Below are 16,887 nucleotides of genomic sequence, written 5' to 3' on the forward strand. Positions count from 1 at the left end.
GATTACTCTGGCTAGAGGTACCTTATGGAGAGCAAGCAGAAGCAAGGGAAATAGGTTTTGTAGTTGTCCAGGAGAGAGAGTGCAGTTGTTTAGAACAGGGTGGTGCAGTGGAGGTACAGAGAGGTAGATGGTTTTAAGAGACAGTTTTAAAGTAGAACCAATATTATTTACAGTTGAGTTGAAATCGAGGGATGTAGGATTTTATATAAGCATGGTTTGGTTTGTGGCTTGAGCCCCTATGAAAATCATGGTGCCATTTACTGAAATCTAGGTGGAATCCAGGGTTTTTTATGTTTGTTTTGTTTCAGGATTGTTGGTTTGGAAAACAAAGATCAAAGGTCTGTTTTGGCTACATAAAGTTTGGGAGACCTCTAAATGTCAAACAGATAGTTAGATATAAGGGTTTCTAACCCTTTCACTATGCTCCTTACGCATTATGTGTGTGCTTCCATATTATTTTTATATGGTTATTGTAAGACTCTATGCGTCAAAATAATGAAAAAAATTTTATGGAAAACATTAATTACATTACTATTTATAAAAGCAGAAATTGCAATGATCCACCACTCTGTGAAATTTCTTTGACTCTTGGTGGTTAGCAAAGAAATTGACAATAACTATTTGCTAAGCGAGCATAGGGATAACTGATGTAATTGAAATCTTAAAAAAGTTGTATGAGACCACATGCCATAAATACTAAATTAAATTGAGTCAAGTACCAAGCCATATTGCTATTTTAGTTAAGAATTTTTTTCTCACAAATGTTTCTTGAATATCGGAAAGACATTCTGAAAATGTCTTGCTTCTTCCATTGGAGTCTAAAAAGTTCAACAAAGATATCAGCAAATGAATATCTCCATGATAATTGCAATTGTACGTAAAATAATAAATTAAGAGGATTATTAGGTTAGTGAAACACGTGAGAGACTATTTTAAAAAGGTTAAATTATATAAATAAACATTAGGCAATACACTATAACAAAATATCGACAGTGATTAATAACAACTGTAAAAGAGATAGTTCCTTCTCATCCTTTCACTTCCTCATTCACTTTTCTGTCAGAACACTTACAAATTATTAGCTTAACAGTTTCTTTGCTATTAACTAAAAAATGTTTTAAATGATAGACACCAACTGTCAACATTTAAAGTGTTGATAGAGCTAGATTCTAAAACTCTTTGAAAGTTACTGAGTATCCTTTGAGAAGTCTCAATTTCCCCATCTATAATGTGTTACGTATATTCACTTTTGCAGAGTTGTTGTAGTATTTGCATGAAAAAGTATATTGTAGAATGCCTGACACAGCATATGTTTAATAAGATGTATTATTAGTAAGGTAACCATGTAAATTAAGAATTAGAAAGCAGAATGACTTTTGATAGGTTAAAAAACAATGCACTCTGCACATTTATTTGTAAAAAAAATTTTCCTCTCATACACATTGACATATACTTCCTGTTTTGACTGCTGAGAATATATCTTCTATAAATCATTATATAATTACCTCCTGTTATTCTAAAACAGAAACTGAATAAAAGAAAGATGCAAATTACCTATATCGGGAATGACAAACAGAATAGCACTACATGCACAGTTGACATCAAAGGTTAATAAAGGAATATTACAAACCACTCTACCCATAGAAATGTGACAGCTTAGCTTAAGTGAATCACAGACTACCACACTTCACCTAATATGAAAGAGATAACATAAAGAGTCTTATAACTATTAAAAAAGTGAATTCATAATTTATGTCTTTCATAAAAGAAATATCCAGACCAACACGGTTTTGCTGGAAAATTATAGCAAACAATTACAGAAGATTTAAGTCCAACTCCAAACAATCTTTCCCTGAAACAGAAGCTTCATGTTATGAAGTTAATATTCCAAGTACCCAAACCAGACAGTACAAAAAACAAACAAAACTCTCAATAACATGAAAAGTGAGACTGTAGAGCAAGATCCCTCATAAATATAGATACAAAATTCCTTACCAAAATTTTACTAAATAGAATTTAGCAATATATACAAAGAATTATAAGCCATGATGAAGCGGAGTTTATTCCATAGGTACAAGACTGGTTCAATGTTTGAAAATTAATGAAGAAGAAAAACCACATCATTGAAACATCAATTAAATCAGAAAAAAAACATTCAGTAAAACTCAAGATTCATTCATGATTTTAAAAAAGCTCTCAGAAAAATAGAAATAGAAGAGAACTTCCTCAGCTTGATAAAGAACATCTATAAGAAAAATCTATAGCTGACACTTAATGGTGAAAATTTGAATGGTTTCTCTTAAGATTAGGAACAAAGTGAAGATGTCCACTCTCCTCACTACTGTTATTTAACATAGTGCTGGAAATCCTAGACTGCTCAATTTAAAAAAAAAAGGTGTACAGATCGAAAAGGAAGAAATAAAAATGACCCATTTATACATAACATAGTTGTCTATATAGAAAATCTCAAGGAATCTATGAAAAAACTCCTACCACTAATAAGCAAATTCAGAAAGGTCACAGGATGCAAAAACAAAAAATTAGAAGACTCAACATAGTAAAGATTTAAATTCTCCCCAAATTGATATACAAGTTTCATGTAATTTCTATCAAAATCCTAGCAAGATTATTTGAAGACATATACAAGATTATTCGAGAATTTACATGGTAATATAAAGGAACTAGAATAACTAAAATTTGGAAACAGGAATAAACTGGAGAGAATTAGTCTCCCCAATTTCAAGGCTTATTTTATAGTTACAATATTTAAGACTGTGCGATATGTTAGCAAAGGGATAGACACATGGATCAATGGAACAAAAGAGAGAACCCAGAAATAGGCCTACACAAATAAGCCCAACTGATATTTGACAAAGATGCAAAAGCAATTCAGTGGAGGAAAGATAGCCTTTTCAACAAATGGTGCTGGAGTAATTGAACATAACATAGGCAAAAAAGTGAAATTTGTTCTGTCTCAAACTTATGCAAAAATTAACTCAAATGGATAACTGACTTAAATGTTAAATGTAAAAATATATAAGTTTTAGGAAGAAAAAACATAGGAGAAAATCTTTGGGAACTAGAGCCAGGCAAAGGGTCCTTATACTTGATACCAAAGCATGAGCCATAAAAGGAAAGATTGATAAATTGCACTTCATTAAAATAAAAAAAAAAGTTTTTTCTCTGAAGAACTCTGTTAAGAGATGATAAGACAAGTGCAGACCAGAGAAAATGTTTGTGAACTACACACCTGATAAAGAATGAGTACCTAGATCATATAAAAAATACATAAAACTAAACAATATAAATATAAAAAATTCAATTAAAAATGGGCAAAAGACATAAAAAGATGTTTTACTACAGAGAATATGGAAATGGCAAATAAGCACATGAAAAGATGTTCAACATTAGTAAAAATTAGAGAAATCCAAATTAAAACCACAACAAAATGTCATTACACATCTATCAAAATGATGAAAAGAAAAAGTAGTGCCAACACCAAATGCTGTCGAAGATATAGAGAAACTCATACATTGCTGGTGGAAATGTAAAATGATATAGCAACTCTGGAAAAACAGTTTGTCAGTTTCCTAAAACATTAAACACTTTACTACCGTACCACCCAACATTTATACTCCTGGAAATTTATCCCAGCTAAGAGAAAATTTATGTTCACCCAAAAACTTGTACATGAATATTAATAGCAACATTATTCGTAATAGCTGAAAATTAGAAACGACCCATATGTCTTTCAGTGGGTAAAGGATTAAACAAACGGTGGTACATCCATATATCATTGAATACTATCCAGCATGATGAAAAGGAACAAGATACTGATAGACACAACAGCTTGGATGAATTTGCAGAGAATTATGCTGAGCAAAAAAAGCCAATCTCAAAAGGTTACATACTGTATGATTCTATTTATCATTCTCGACACAACAAAACTGTAGAAATAGAGAACAAGGTTAGTGCTTACTGGAAGGAGATGGAGGCAGGAGAGAAGTAGTTGTGCCTTAAAAGTGCAAAGGGAAGGATCCTTGTGGGATGGAATTGTTCTGGTCCTTGGTTGTATCAATGTCTATATCCTGATGTTGTACTATAATTGTGCATTGTTTACCATTGGAGAAAACTTGGAAAAGGACACATGATATTTCTCTGTATTATTTCTTACAACTGCATGTCATTCTACAATTGTCTCAAAACAAAAGAGAAAATAATTAAAAAATTAAGTTATAAAAGAAAAAAAGCAACATGCACCTTTATTTGTAAAAATGTCTTTCACCCACACAGTGATATGAGCTTCCTATTTTGGCTGCTTAGAATATATCTTCTTTAATTCACTGCATAATTACTTCCTGCTATTCTGAAACTGAAATAAATCATTTAAAATTATTTTTTTTTAAAGAACTTAAATGTGGGAAATCAAGCTGGCCTTATTTTTAATTTTGGGCACACTTGAATTTTACACAAGCATCTTTGATATATTAATGCATAAATATTTGAAATGCCTAATTCAAAAAAATTTTGTGAGAAAGTCGAGCATTTTAATATTGGTAGAAGCTTCTGTGAAAATAAACATCATGGTTTGGAGGTAAAAATCCTCTCTAGGTCTTTAAAATATACATTGAGTTCAGAACTACTTAACAGTTTATTAAAACTAAAATAAAAACCGATATGCTTATTTCCATCTCATGACTATATGTAGTTTTTCCATTTCCAATGAATAATTTGTATGAAGAAACTAAGTCATGTGTAAAAACATATATAACAGATTTTCTATTTTAAAAATTTTACATTTATGCTTATATATGTTAAATACTAGGAATATACAAGTTTTATAATTTGTCTCTTTTAATTGAAGATGAGTATATATGTTAATCCATAGCCAAATATCTCTATATAAAAATGAAATGAATTAAGAGATAAAAGCAGGAAATATAAAGATTGTTTTTTAAATCTCTGCCTTTCTTTTAATAAAACACCTAGTGACTATAAGGTTTAATATGTAGCAGAATCAGATTCTATTTGTTCCTATTTTCCACCCACTGTATTTTCTTCAACATGCTTTAAAAGGATTTTTTTTAAAAAAATCAATGCTGTCAATAGACTAAAGAGTAGAGAAATTGCTCACTGATAAAAATATGAGAGACTCAAGAGTTAGTAGGCTCTGGCTCTACCTGAACTTTATGTTACTTCTTTTTGCTTCATACCGAAAAGGAAAAAAATCTATAAATTATTTTCAATTTGTATGACATCTGAAATTAAAAGCCTAATAATATTTACCCCTAGTGAGTTGTTGTCTGGAATCCCTCAAATCCCTTCTTTATACTGTTTTAAAAGTGATCAAGACAAAGAAATATGAAAATTCTAACTCAAGATGGTGAATTCATTCCAACTGTTTACACCTTCTCCTTCCTGACATGCCATTAAAGTAATTAAATATAAAAATAAGAGTAAATCCATAGCAGCGATGAAAAGCTGAGAATGGTACTATCAGAGGCATTTGGAAACTTCTGAAAGATAAAAAGAAATAGTATAGGAATAAATTTAACCATGGTAGTAAAAGGCTTCTGCTCAGAAAAGTAAAAGATGTTGAAGAAAGAAATTGAAGAAGATAAATGGAAGCATATACTATGCTCAGGGATAGGAAGAATTAACATTGTTAAAATGTCCATACTACCCAAAACAATCTATAGTTTCAATGCAATCCTTATCAAAATGCCAAAGGTATTTTTTACAGAACTAAAACAAATAATCCTAAAATTTATATGGAACCACAAGACCCTGCATAGCCACCAACAATCTTGAGAAAGAACAAAGTTGGAGATATCACAATATCTGATATCAAACTATACTATAAGGCTATAGTAATCAAAACAGCATGGTACTGGCATTAAAACAGATATACAGCTCAATGGAATGGAACAGAGACCCCAGAAATAAACCCATGCCTATATGGTCAAGTAATCTATGACAAAGGCGGCAAGAATATACAATGCAGTAAAGACAATCTATTCAATAAATAGTGTTGGGAAAACTGGACAGATACATAGAAAAAAAAAAAGAAAGAAAGAAAGAAAGAAACTGGATCACTATACACCATAGACAAAAATAAACTCAAAATGGATTAAAGACTTAAATGTAAGACCTGAAACCACTAAACTCCTAGAAGAAAACATAGGCAGTAAACTCTCAGACATTGCTCTTAGTAATATTTTTTCTCATGTATCTTCCCAAACAAAGGAAATAAAAATAAACAGATAGGACTACATCAAACTAAAAAGGTTTTGCACAGCAAAGGAATTGATCAACAAAAAGACAACCTACTGAATGGGAGAAGATATTCGCCAACGATACATCTAGTAAGAGTTAATAGCCAAAATTTATAAAGAACTCATACAACTCATCCCCAAAAAAAAAAAAAAAAAATCCAATTAAAAAATGGGCACAGGACCTGAATAGACATTTCTCCAAAGAGGACATACAGATGGCCAATAGATATAAGAAAAGATGCTCAATGTCACTAATCATCAGAAAAATGCAAATTAAAACCACAATGAGATACCACCTCACGCCTGTCAAAATGGCTATCATTAATAAAGCAACAAACAATAAGTGTTGGTGAGGATGTGGAGTAAAAGAAAGGCTCATGCACCGTTGGTGGGATTGCAAATTGGTGCAGCTACTATAGAAAACAGTATAGAGTTTCCTCAAAAAAATTAAAACTAGAACTAGTTTATGACCCAGCAATTCTACTTCTGGGTATTTATCCAAAGAAATACAAAACATTAATTTCAAAAGATACATGCACCCTTATGTTCACTATAGTGCTATTTACAATAACCAAGATATGGAAGCAACCTAAGGGCCCATTAATAGATGATTGGATAAAGAAGTTGTGGTACATATACACAATAGAATATTATTCAGCCATAAAAAAAAAAACACAAAATTTTGCCATTTGTGACAACATGGACCTGGGAGAGAGTATGCTCAGTGAAGTAAGTCAGACAGAAAAAGACAAATACTGTATGATCTCACTCATATGTGGAGGCTAAAGAACAAAATAAATGAACAAACAAAACAGAAACAGATCCACAGATGCAGAGAACAAATATAGTTGCCAGATGGGAGGGGCGTTGAGGGGCTAGGTGAAAAAGTGAAGGGGTTAAGAAGTACAAATTCGTAGTTAGAAAACAGACATGGGGATGTAAAGTAAAGCATGGGGAATAGTCAGTAATATGGTAATAACTATGCTGCCAGGTGGGTACTAAACTAGTCAGGGGGATCGCTTTGTAAATTATATAAATGTCTAACCACTGTATTGTACACCTGGAACTATTATAAAATAATATTGAATGTCAACTGTAATAGAAAATTAAAAAGAAAAAGAAAAAATCAAAATACCTAAAAAAAACAAAAACAAATAAACAAACAAAAACAAATGGTATTGGATTAAGACAGGGATTGGTCAGGGCAACTAAAGAACCTCAGCATCTTATACATGGAACAACTGACTTTTTTTCCTTCCAGATGGTAATAACTGTCTAAGCAAGGTGAGGAGTCTGCTGAAGCAACTAGTGTGGGAATTAGGACAGGAGAGAGAAATAGGGCAGTGCCCTAGGTAACAAAAACTGGTTAACCGAGAACATCAGACATTTGAGGAAAGCTAACAGCCAAAAGAGAGAGACTAAGCTCAATGAACAAAGTAAATGACCCCTAAGAAAACAGAGTTAATGCAAGCAAAAGACTGTACTCAGTATCCTAAGAAAAATTTCAGAGATTATTGAATTCACAAAATTAAGAAGAGGCTTTTTTTTTAAATGGAATACTTGGAAAACAAGAAAAGTTTTTGAAAACTAAAAAGAGGATCATCCCACCTAAATTCATAATAAAATGCTAGAGATTTGTATGCTTTATCTTATTTGTTCACCAATGTATCCCCAGAGCCTAGAACCATGTCTGACACATTGGCTGATAGTCAATAATATTTTTTTTTGAACGAATTAATAGAAGTGCTTTAGAATACCAAATTGTAGAATACGCCCAGAATATAAAATAAGAAGAATCAGAGATTCTTCTTATTTTATATTTTTTGAACGAGTTAATAGAAGTGCTTTAGAATACCAAATTGTAGAATACGCCCAGAATATAAAATAAGAAGAATCAGAGATTCAACATCCATTTACTAGGAGCTTTAGAAGGAGGAGGAGAAGCCTCAACAGGAAATGAGAGAGTGTGGTATTAACACAGAAATAGACAAGTAGATCAATGGGAATGTCATAGCGTCTAAAAATGTAAAGCCGGGCTATATTTGGAAACTTAGTATATGATAAAGGTGGCATTTCGAATTAGTGAAGAAATGATGGTGTAAGGACAATAGGCTGTCATTTGGGAGAAAAATACTTAGAATTAATTTTTTTCACCATATACCAGACACACAAAATAATCCAGATTAATTAAAATTCTAAAAGAAAATACTACTGGTCTAGGTCCCTTTTTTTACAACCCTACCTCCATCCTGGTTTTTGAAAATATTCAAGAAGACATCTAATTTATTACTACTGACTTGAAAGTATACTGCTTTCATACTGATATAATTCATCAATGGGCCTATGTCTGGAAATTCTGTCATCTCCACATATTTCTTTTGATGTCACTCGCTAATTTTTTGACCTTCAACCATCTTCTCTGGGAACTCATTCTGAACTTTGGTTTTGCTTGAATAATTTAATATCATCATTGACTTTTGCTAGAACCACTTTTTCTTTGTGCTGACACCAAAGTATCCTTCTAGTCCTATTTGACATTTTAGGAGGTTGATGAGGTCCCTTTGTAATTAAATTAAGTGAATTCAAATGATTTAAGATCCACTTAAATCCAAGTAAGTGGATTTTTAAATGTCTATTAGTTTAAATAATATGAAATTAACAGAGGAGGAAACATAAAAGTAGATATTTAAAACTTACATTCTAGTCCAGAGAAAATTTTGAAGTAAATATAGACATTACCTAGATCTCATCCTAGTCAGGAATTATGTGTTCTCATATAACTCATATATAAATCATATCTATCTGGGTTCCAGAAATGCTATAGAATTCTTAATGTTGCATCAGAATATATTATTTCATTTATATCTTTACAGAATATAGAGACATTCTCATGATAATAGGTTCTAATGAAGAGAATCCAAAATAAGGGTAGGAAATGCATGCGATCCTGTATAACACCAGCAAATTCACATTATCAGTCCCTTTAAGGTACTAACAAGATGGTGTTGGCTTCCAAAATGTAGGACCAGTGAAGACTCAATGAGCCCCACACTCAGAAGGGCCTCATGCTTGGGGTTTAATACCCTTGGATAGCTGTCTAAATTTCTTAATGATTTTTATCTCTGAATTTGTTTTATGTAACTTAAGTCTGTGGGAAAATGGAGCATGTGGAGGCTTCGAGCCTTGATTCATCTGTAGTTCACCCACCATCTCCCAACCTTACTAGGTGGTAGTCTCGGCCACCTGGTTCCCTAAACTTCAGGCTCCCAACCAGCCCAGCAACAGCTGACACAGCAGTAAGACCATGAGTAGGGGAAGATGGAGGTCAGGTACATGCACTAAGTTGCAGGGCAGAGCCTCTGGGTGCCCATAAGGATCTGCTCTCATCCTGTGAGTGTCCCTGTGCCCAAGGGAGTAAGACATTAAATAGCAGATACAACAATCATTACAGATCTAAAAGAGACCATGGAAGACATGGAAAACTTGCTTTTTTCCCCTGTTTTTGGAACAAGGTGCCCCACATTTTCATGTTGCACTGGTTCCAACAACTGTATGTAGCTGGCCCCCTTGACTCCTTCATAGTCACTTGCGTATCTGTTCAATTTCAGCTCCTCAGGGACATTCCCTAATCACTCTTCAGGGATCATCAACTTTTTCTGTAAAGGACCAGAGAATAAAACAGTGAGGCTTTGTGGGTCATACAGTCTCTGTCGTAAGTACTCGACTCTGCTGTGATAGCGTGGAAGCAGCCATAGACCATATATAAATGAATGGGCATGTATATGTTCCAATAAAACTATTTGTGGACTCTGAAATTTGAGTTTCAGATAATTTTCACCTGTCACTAATATTATTTTTCCTTCGCTTTTTTTTTTTTTTTTCCTAACCATTAAAAAAATGTAAAAACCATTCTTAGCTCACAGGCTTCACAAAAATAGTCCGAAGCCTGGATCTGGTCCATGATCTGTAGTTTGCTGATACTGGTTAAGCAAATATTTGTGTTAGCAAGTCCCTTGTAAAGTAGGGAGAAATAAGTGCTGGACCACAGGCGAGAGAGATGTTTTAAAGGAGGAGCAACAAGAAACCCAAGTACAACTCATTCTACACTTTGAAACTTGGCAAATTCCATTTGTAATTTTAATGAATTCATGAAAACATTTTTTCTTTCTTATACTGAAGGGCTAAGCAGGATCCCATCAGAATTGATTTTAGAAAAGAATGTATCAAAATCAAAGTTTAGGTGAATATTCCATTTTTAATATCACTACCATCTCCATATTCTTTTATCCCATTGCCATTATTTCATTTCTCCACATAGATATCTCTTTCTAATACTGCCTCTGTCGTTTGAGTTTTGAGGCAGCACTCACTCGTCTCTAGATTTGAACACATGAAACTTCCTTCTAATCTAAGCCTTCTGCTAACTACTTATGTGATCTTGAGCAAATTATTTAACTTTTCTGAGCCACTACATTCTGTGCCAGTGAGGCTAGCTGCCCTAACAGATAAATCAGAATCTCAGTGATTAACATTAAGGAGGCTTACCTGGACTTTTCATAAAGCCCAGTGTGGGTTGAATGACCCTCCTTCATCTTACAGCTACATCATCTGGACAGTAAGAGAGGGATGGAGAAGGCTCACTTCTACTAACAGCCAACTGGTCAGAACTACATGTTCCCAACCTAAACACACAAAAAGATGGGAAATAAAAAAGCACCTATGCTTATGGTTTTGTTGAGCACTAAAACAATGTGCAAAATGATCTCTTAGAACAGGGGTTGGCCAATGTTTTCTCTAAAGGATCAGACAATAAATATTTTAGGTGTTGTGGATAATATGGCCTCCGTCACAACTTCTCAACTCTGCCATTGTAGTACGAGAGCAGCCATAGACAATAAGTAAGTGAAAGCACATGTGTATCTGTGTTCCAATACAAGTTTATTTTCAGAAACAGAAGGCAGACCAGATTTGGGCCACAGGCCATGGTTTGCTGATCCGTTTCTTAGCGCATGACTAACATGTAATGATTCTCATTTTTCATCACCCCAAATGCTTGGAGAGTTTTGGGCAATGACTACCCTCTCAATGTTTCTTAAGCTGGCTAATAATAACCAATAGTTTTGAAGAAGCAAATAAGAATGGGGTCAGATAATCACTGATCAGTGTTTTCTTCCTTTTGGAATTTCCATTAGCCTATCTTCCTTCCTCCAGATATTTTATTTGAAGCCATGCTACAGTGAGTTCATAGTACTCTTCTCGTAGAAAGAGAAATATGCAGATTTTCATAATCTTGTACTAAATAGTTCACACTGAGTCCTGATAACATCCAAGCATACATTTTGTGTACTGCTGGTATAAAAGTGTATATATTTGTTTCCCACAAAAAGCTTATCTTCTGGCATCCACCCAAACAAGAAATCTGTGAGTCACCCTAAACTCCTCCTTTAAAATCAACCTTCGCATCCAATCAGATGCCAAGGCCTAAAGAGCTAACCTCGTTAGCCTCTCCTAAAAACATCTGCTGTCTCCAACCCTATTGCCAACACTTTACTTCAGGACATTATTGTGTCTTGGCTGGAATTCTATAACATCCTCCTAATCTGTCTTCCTTCCTCAAGTCTAGCCCTGACCAATCGATTCTCTAGAGTGCTAAAGTTAGTTTACTAAAATGCAAGCCAGCTATGAACCCCCCCGCCCTTACTTGGAAATCATCAGTGGTTCCTTAAAATATTCAAGTTAAAGACCAAGCTTCTTAACATGGCATTGAGAGTTCTTTATGATTTGGCCTCCGCAACTTATAATATCTCATGTCTTAAACCTACCACTATCTCCACATACTCTGCACTGTAGCCATTCTGAAGTATTTGCAGTCTGTACTTTCCTTCTCCTCATCCTCTTTTGTCTGCCTACCACCTCTGCTTCATCAAGATTCAATTCAGCCATCGCTTTCTACTTCCCTAAAGTAGAGACTCATCTTTGGGGTCCCTCTTTAATCTGCCTCCACTTATCATAACTCTTTCACTGTACTATACTACAGCAGTCCCCAACCCCCAGGCTGTGGACCGGTACAAGTTCATGTCCTGTTAGGAACTGGGCTGCACAGCAGGAGGTGAGCGGCAGGTGAGTAAGTAAAGCTTCATCTGTATTGGCAGTTACCCCCAACGCTAGCATCACCGACTCTGCTCCACCTCAGATCATCACGCATTAGATTCTCATAGGAGCGCCAGTCTCTGATGCCAAAAAGGTTGGGGACTGCTGCTATACTCTATTGAAGCATAATCCTTGGAATGCTTGTCTGTTCCCTCATTCACCATCCCTTCTCCAATTTAAAGTCTATTGCCACCTGCACAACAGAGACAATGCCTTACTTTACTACTCCTATCAGTGCTTACCATGGTATCTGAAATTTAGTCACTCAGCAAATATTTGTAAAATGAATTAATGTAGCAAAAATAGCCTGCTTGCTTTTGTAATTGCACAACAAATTGTGTTTTAATGTTATTAGAACTTTGGGTGGTCAGGGTTCAGATGGATGTATTTTTAAAAACATTTTAAAGTAAAGAAGTCATATATATCAGTTAGCTTGACCTTTATAAAGTTCATGAGGAGGAACATTACATTAATTTGGTTTATTGCCTATATACAAAGTTAAATAAAAATGCAACACAACACAACAACACCAAGACGATAGACATATCTGTGTTTTCATTGGAGCCAGTGTCATATTTCGTGATTTTTAATTGCTGTTATGTAGCCTAGTGGAAAGTACATTGAATGTGAAATTGAGATTCAGTAGCCCCAAGGGTAGACATTTCGTGAGAAACCAAGCCTGACATGAAATCTTGATCTTCCATACTTCAAAAGCAGCTGAGTCCTATATGGGTACTAATTTGGATTCTATTACTAAGTTAATGTGTCATAATAATAAATGACTTGCACTTTCTTGTATAACAATATTTATGTCTCTCAAACTCTTTCATAAAAGATATTGCAATGGTGAAAGAATAAAGCATACTGTGATAATTTGCACTCTTTATATTGAAAAAACTAAAATACAGACATTTTCAATTGTCTATTTTAGATTATAGACTAAATGATATCTATTTTTTTTAAAAAAATGATGAGCTGTAAGAGAGTAATAATATTATGGAGGGAAATCAACTGTGAAGTACAATGATTAAATGAACAAGAATTTGAGGGCAATGAAAATGTTAGTAAAACAATAGTTTATTGTACTTTGGGGAAAGTAGGGTACTGTAAACTAGGGTACAGTAGGGTATTGTAAAGAGATTGTAGTTGACCTCTTGTTAATTATTATGAAATTGTTACTATTTATGCAATATGAATGAGAAGAATAAAAAGTAAAAATACTTGGATTGATTCTTGGAAAATGTACATGATTCTGAGAGCCAAAACAACTGCAATTTTTTTTTTTAAAGGATTATGTTAGAACCTCTGCTAGACAGGAAAAGAAGTGAACATAATTAAAACTGTGGGAAAAAAAAAAACAGAAAACTTCTGTAGGGAAGAATCTATTGCTGACAAAGAGTATAGATTGTATCTGCCATTACTCCATGATTTTAACTTTTATGTTTAAATTGACTTTTCTTGCTATTTGAGGATTAATTAAAATCCTTAAAAAAGAAAATCAAAGTTCATTACAAATACCAAGCAGATTCTTAGATCCTGGAAAATGTTCTATATAACTTTACTTAATTCTGGTGATAAAATTTCAGCATATGGTACTTGTGAACAATATCTAATGCCACCAACTCCTTGGACTATATAAAGAACCAAAAAAATGAAATTGCCTTTATAGTGCTTCAGTGTTCTAAGGGCCCTTTTCTTATTAAATTCTGTATCTTCAGGGTCTGGCAAATACGAGATGCTTAATAAATGTCAGTTGAATAAAAGGTGACTTAGAATTGAAACTTTCTGAACTGATCGTTAAGAAAAGTTCCGTGTGCTATATTTTTACAGTCTTATGGGGAAATCTAACAAAAAGTCTAAATTATTTTATCAACTATGCCGTAATATTTTTTCATTAAATATCTTTCCATTATTTAATTACTCAAGGGATTAATTAAATAATAAATATAGTGTCTCTCTGTAAAGCACAAATATATTTTAAGTGTAGAAACTAGATAGCTTAACTGAATAAATCACCATTTAGACTAAATTGATGGGGAGAGTGGGCTAAAGATGAACACGATCATATTAATATTGTCATCACGCTCATTTATTTTAGCCTAAACAACGAACATCTATTGTGTCTTCTCTGGATTTTCATCGAATGAATCACAACCAAGAATATTTCGAAATCAGCACATCTGCAGGGTGTACAAGCTTCACTTCCAGCCCTCCTGTTAGTCCACCCACCTCTTCCGTGGGAACCACAGAAGTCAAGAATGAGGGAACTGGCCGTGCAGGTAAAGCAGTTCACTTTATGCAGCTATATTTTTGAACTTTTAAAACTAAAGCCTTTATGAGTTAGAGGAATTCAGAAGAATCTTTTGTATAAATTGCATTGTGCTTTTGGTTTACGTGCATGTGCGGCGATATAGGACTTTACGATTTAGTCAGAGTGTGGGTATAATATTCTTTTTGAATACATTCATAACCTTTTAGGTGTTACATATTAAAGATGATGATTTAATGCTATTATAGTAGTAAAATAACCAGAGACCTAGAAATGCTCTTCTTCTGCTGCTATTACCCCTCTCCACACAGTGCTATCAACTCAAAATATGAGTTTATCGATAGCTGCTCTGAGGCTAGAGAACTTGTTTCAAGGTTATCTGGTAAGATTCAGTTGGACGGTGTGGTTTAAGTGGGTTGTCAATCTGCTCAAACCAAGGTGAACTTAGGAGGAATGTGGAGAAGTAAGGCTGGGAGTATGGGGAAGATTAAGGAAAGTAACCACACACACTAGTAAAACATACCATTGGGTTTCACCTAATCAGATTTACGATGCTGCCCTTCTTTGGGGGCAAAGAGAAATATGAGAAGTGGGATCTAAAGAATATCTTTTCTTTATATCTACTTAAGGTAAATGAACTATTTAGCTACTTTTCTCCAAAGACATATGATTTTAAAATCCACCATATATGATTTTAAATTTTAGGATCCACTATATATGATTTTAAAATCCACTATATAGGATCGTAAATTTTAGGATCATAAAATATTGTCTTTGTGGTATTCCATGTAATCTTTATTCAAAATGAGTGGGCACATGAATATATTAATGTACTTATTTAAGTCCTTTTCTCTGACTCTACTTTTAAGAATACCGATACAAGCATTTCAAAAATATAGCCAAAGAATTATTTTCCCCTAGGAAAAAAAACTAAAAATTTTTAAATAATGATTAAGGGAAGTGGTGAGATTGAGATTCTGTGGAAGCTGTTGTGGCACGAATGATTCTGAGACCCACAGAGCCAATTGAGATTAATTATGAGCCTTTATTAGCCAGCTGGCGACTTACTCTCTACCATGCAGGGTTAGAGGAGATCAGCCCTGAGCTCCCAAAAGAGGCAGTTTATAAAGCCTAGAACCATACCCTGGTTTAACATCAAACAAGCAAACAGATTAACCACACCCTAGTTAACATCAAACAAGCAAGCAGATTACGAAGCAGAAATTGGCAGTTAGCATATCTTTGCCCAGAGCCACACCCTTAACAGAAGCTATAATCCAATTTTTCTATAGCAACCTGGTGATATTTATAAAATGTAAATCAAAGTATATTGTTAACATGTATAAAGTGCCCAATGGCTTCTTGTTGAATTTAGAATAAAATCTAACTCCTTACCATGGCCAATGAAGTTCAATATAACCTCTCCTGACTAGCTCTTTAAAAAAAATTTTTTTTTTTTTTTATGGTGACATTTGTTAATGAAATCCAATAAGTTTCAGGTGTACAATTTAACAGTAAGGCATGTATATATTGCATAGTGTGCTCACCACCCATTGTTACATTTCTTTCTGTCACCACATATTCGACCCCCTTTACCCCTTCTACCTCCCCCCTCCTCCTTCACCCACTGCCCTCTGGTAACCAACTAGTCCATTGTCCATGTCCATGAATCTCTGTTTCTTTGTCTTGTTAGTTTGTTGCTTTTAGGTTTCTATCCCACATGTAAGGGATATCATGTGGTTTTCAACTTTTTCTGTCTGGCTTATTTTCTTTAGCATGTCTATCTCAAGGTCCATCCATGTTGTCACAATGGCAGTATTTCACTTCTTCTTATGGCCGAGTAATATTCTATTGTATATATGTACCACAGCTTCTTCATCCAATCATCCGTTTTAGGACACTTCAGTTGCTTCCATGTCCTGGCCACTGTGAATAATGCTGCCATGAACATTAGTGTGCAAATATCTTTTCGGATATGGGTTTTCAAGTCTTTGGGGTAAATACCCAGCAGAGGGACTACTGGATTATATGGTAGATCAATTCTTAGTTTTTTGAGAGACCTCCATACTGTTTCCCAGAGTGGCTGTACCAATTTGCCGTCCCACCAGCAGTTTAATCTGACTTTTAGCTAACTCTTCCTGGCCCACTCTGGCCTTCTTTGCTAGGCGTTCTGGCCCTGGGGCTTTTCCTGCT

The 16,887-nt window shown here is 34.2% G+C and overlaps 1 protein-coding gene across 7 annotated transcripts in view; it reads left to right on the forward strand.

The window, feature by feature from the left end:
• ANKS1B (ankyrin repeat and sterile alpha motif domain containing 1B) overlaps positions 1-16,887 on the forward strand; it is an 831,972-nt gene that overhangs the window by 319,316 nt on the left and 495,769 nt on the right. For all 7 annotated transcript variants that reach the window (XM_006914572.2, XM_025048663.1, XM_025048664.1 and 4 more), the window contains one exon: positions 14,524-14,704. In XM_006914572.2, coding sequence (XP_006914634.1) covers positions 14,524-14,704 — 181 coding nt within the window. The remainder of the gene's footprint in view (positions 1-14,523; positions 14,705-16,887) is intronic.

This window comes from Pteropus alecto, unplaced genomic scaffold (genome assembly GCF_000325575.1).
Source record: "Pteropus alecto unplaced genomic scaffold, ASM32557v1 scaffold94, whole genome shotgun sequence".
Taxonomy (NCBI): domain Eukaryota; kingdom Metazoa; phylum Chordata; class Mammalia; order Chiroptera; family Pteropodidae; genus Pteropus; species Pteropus alecto.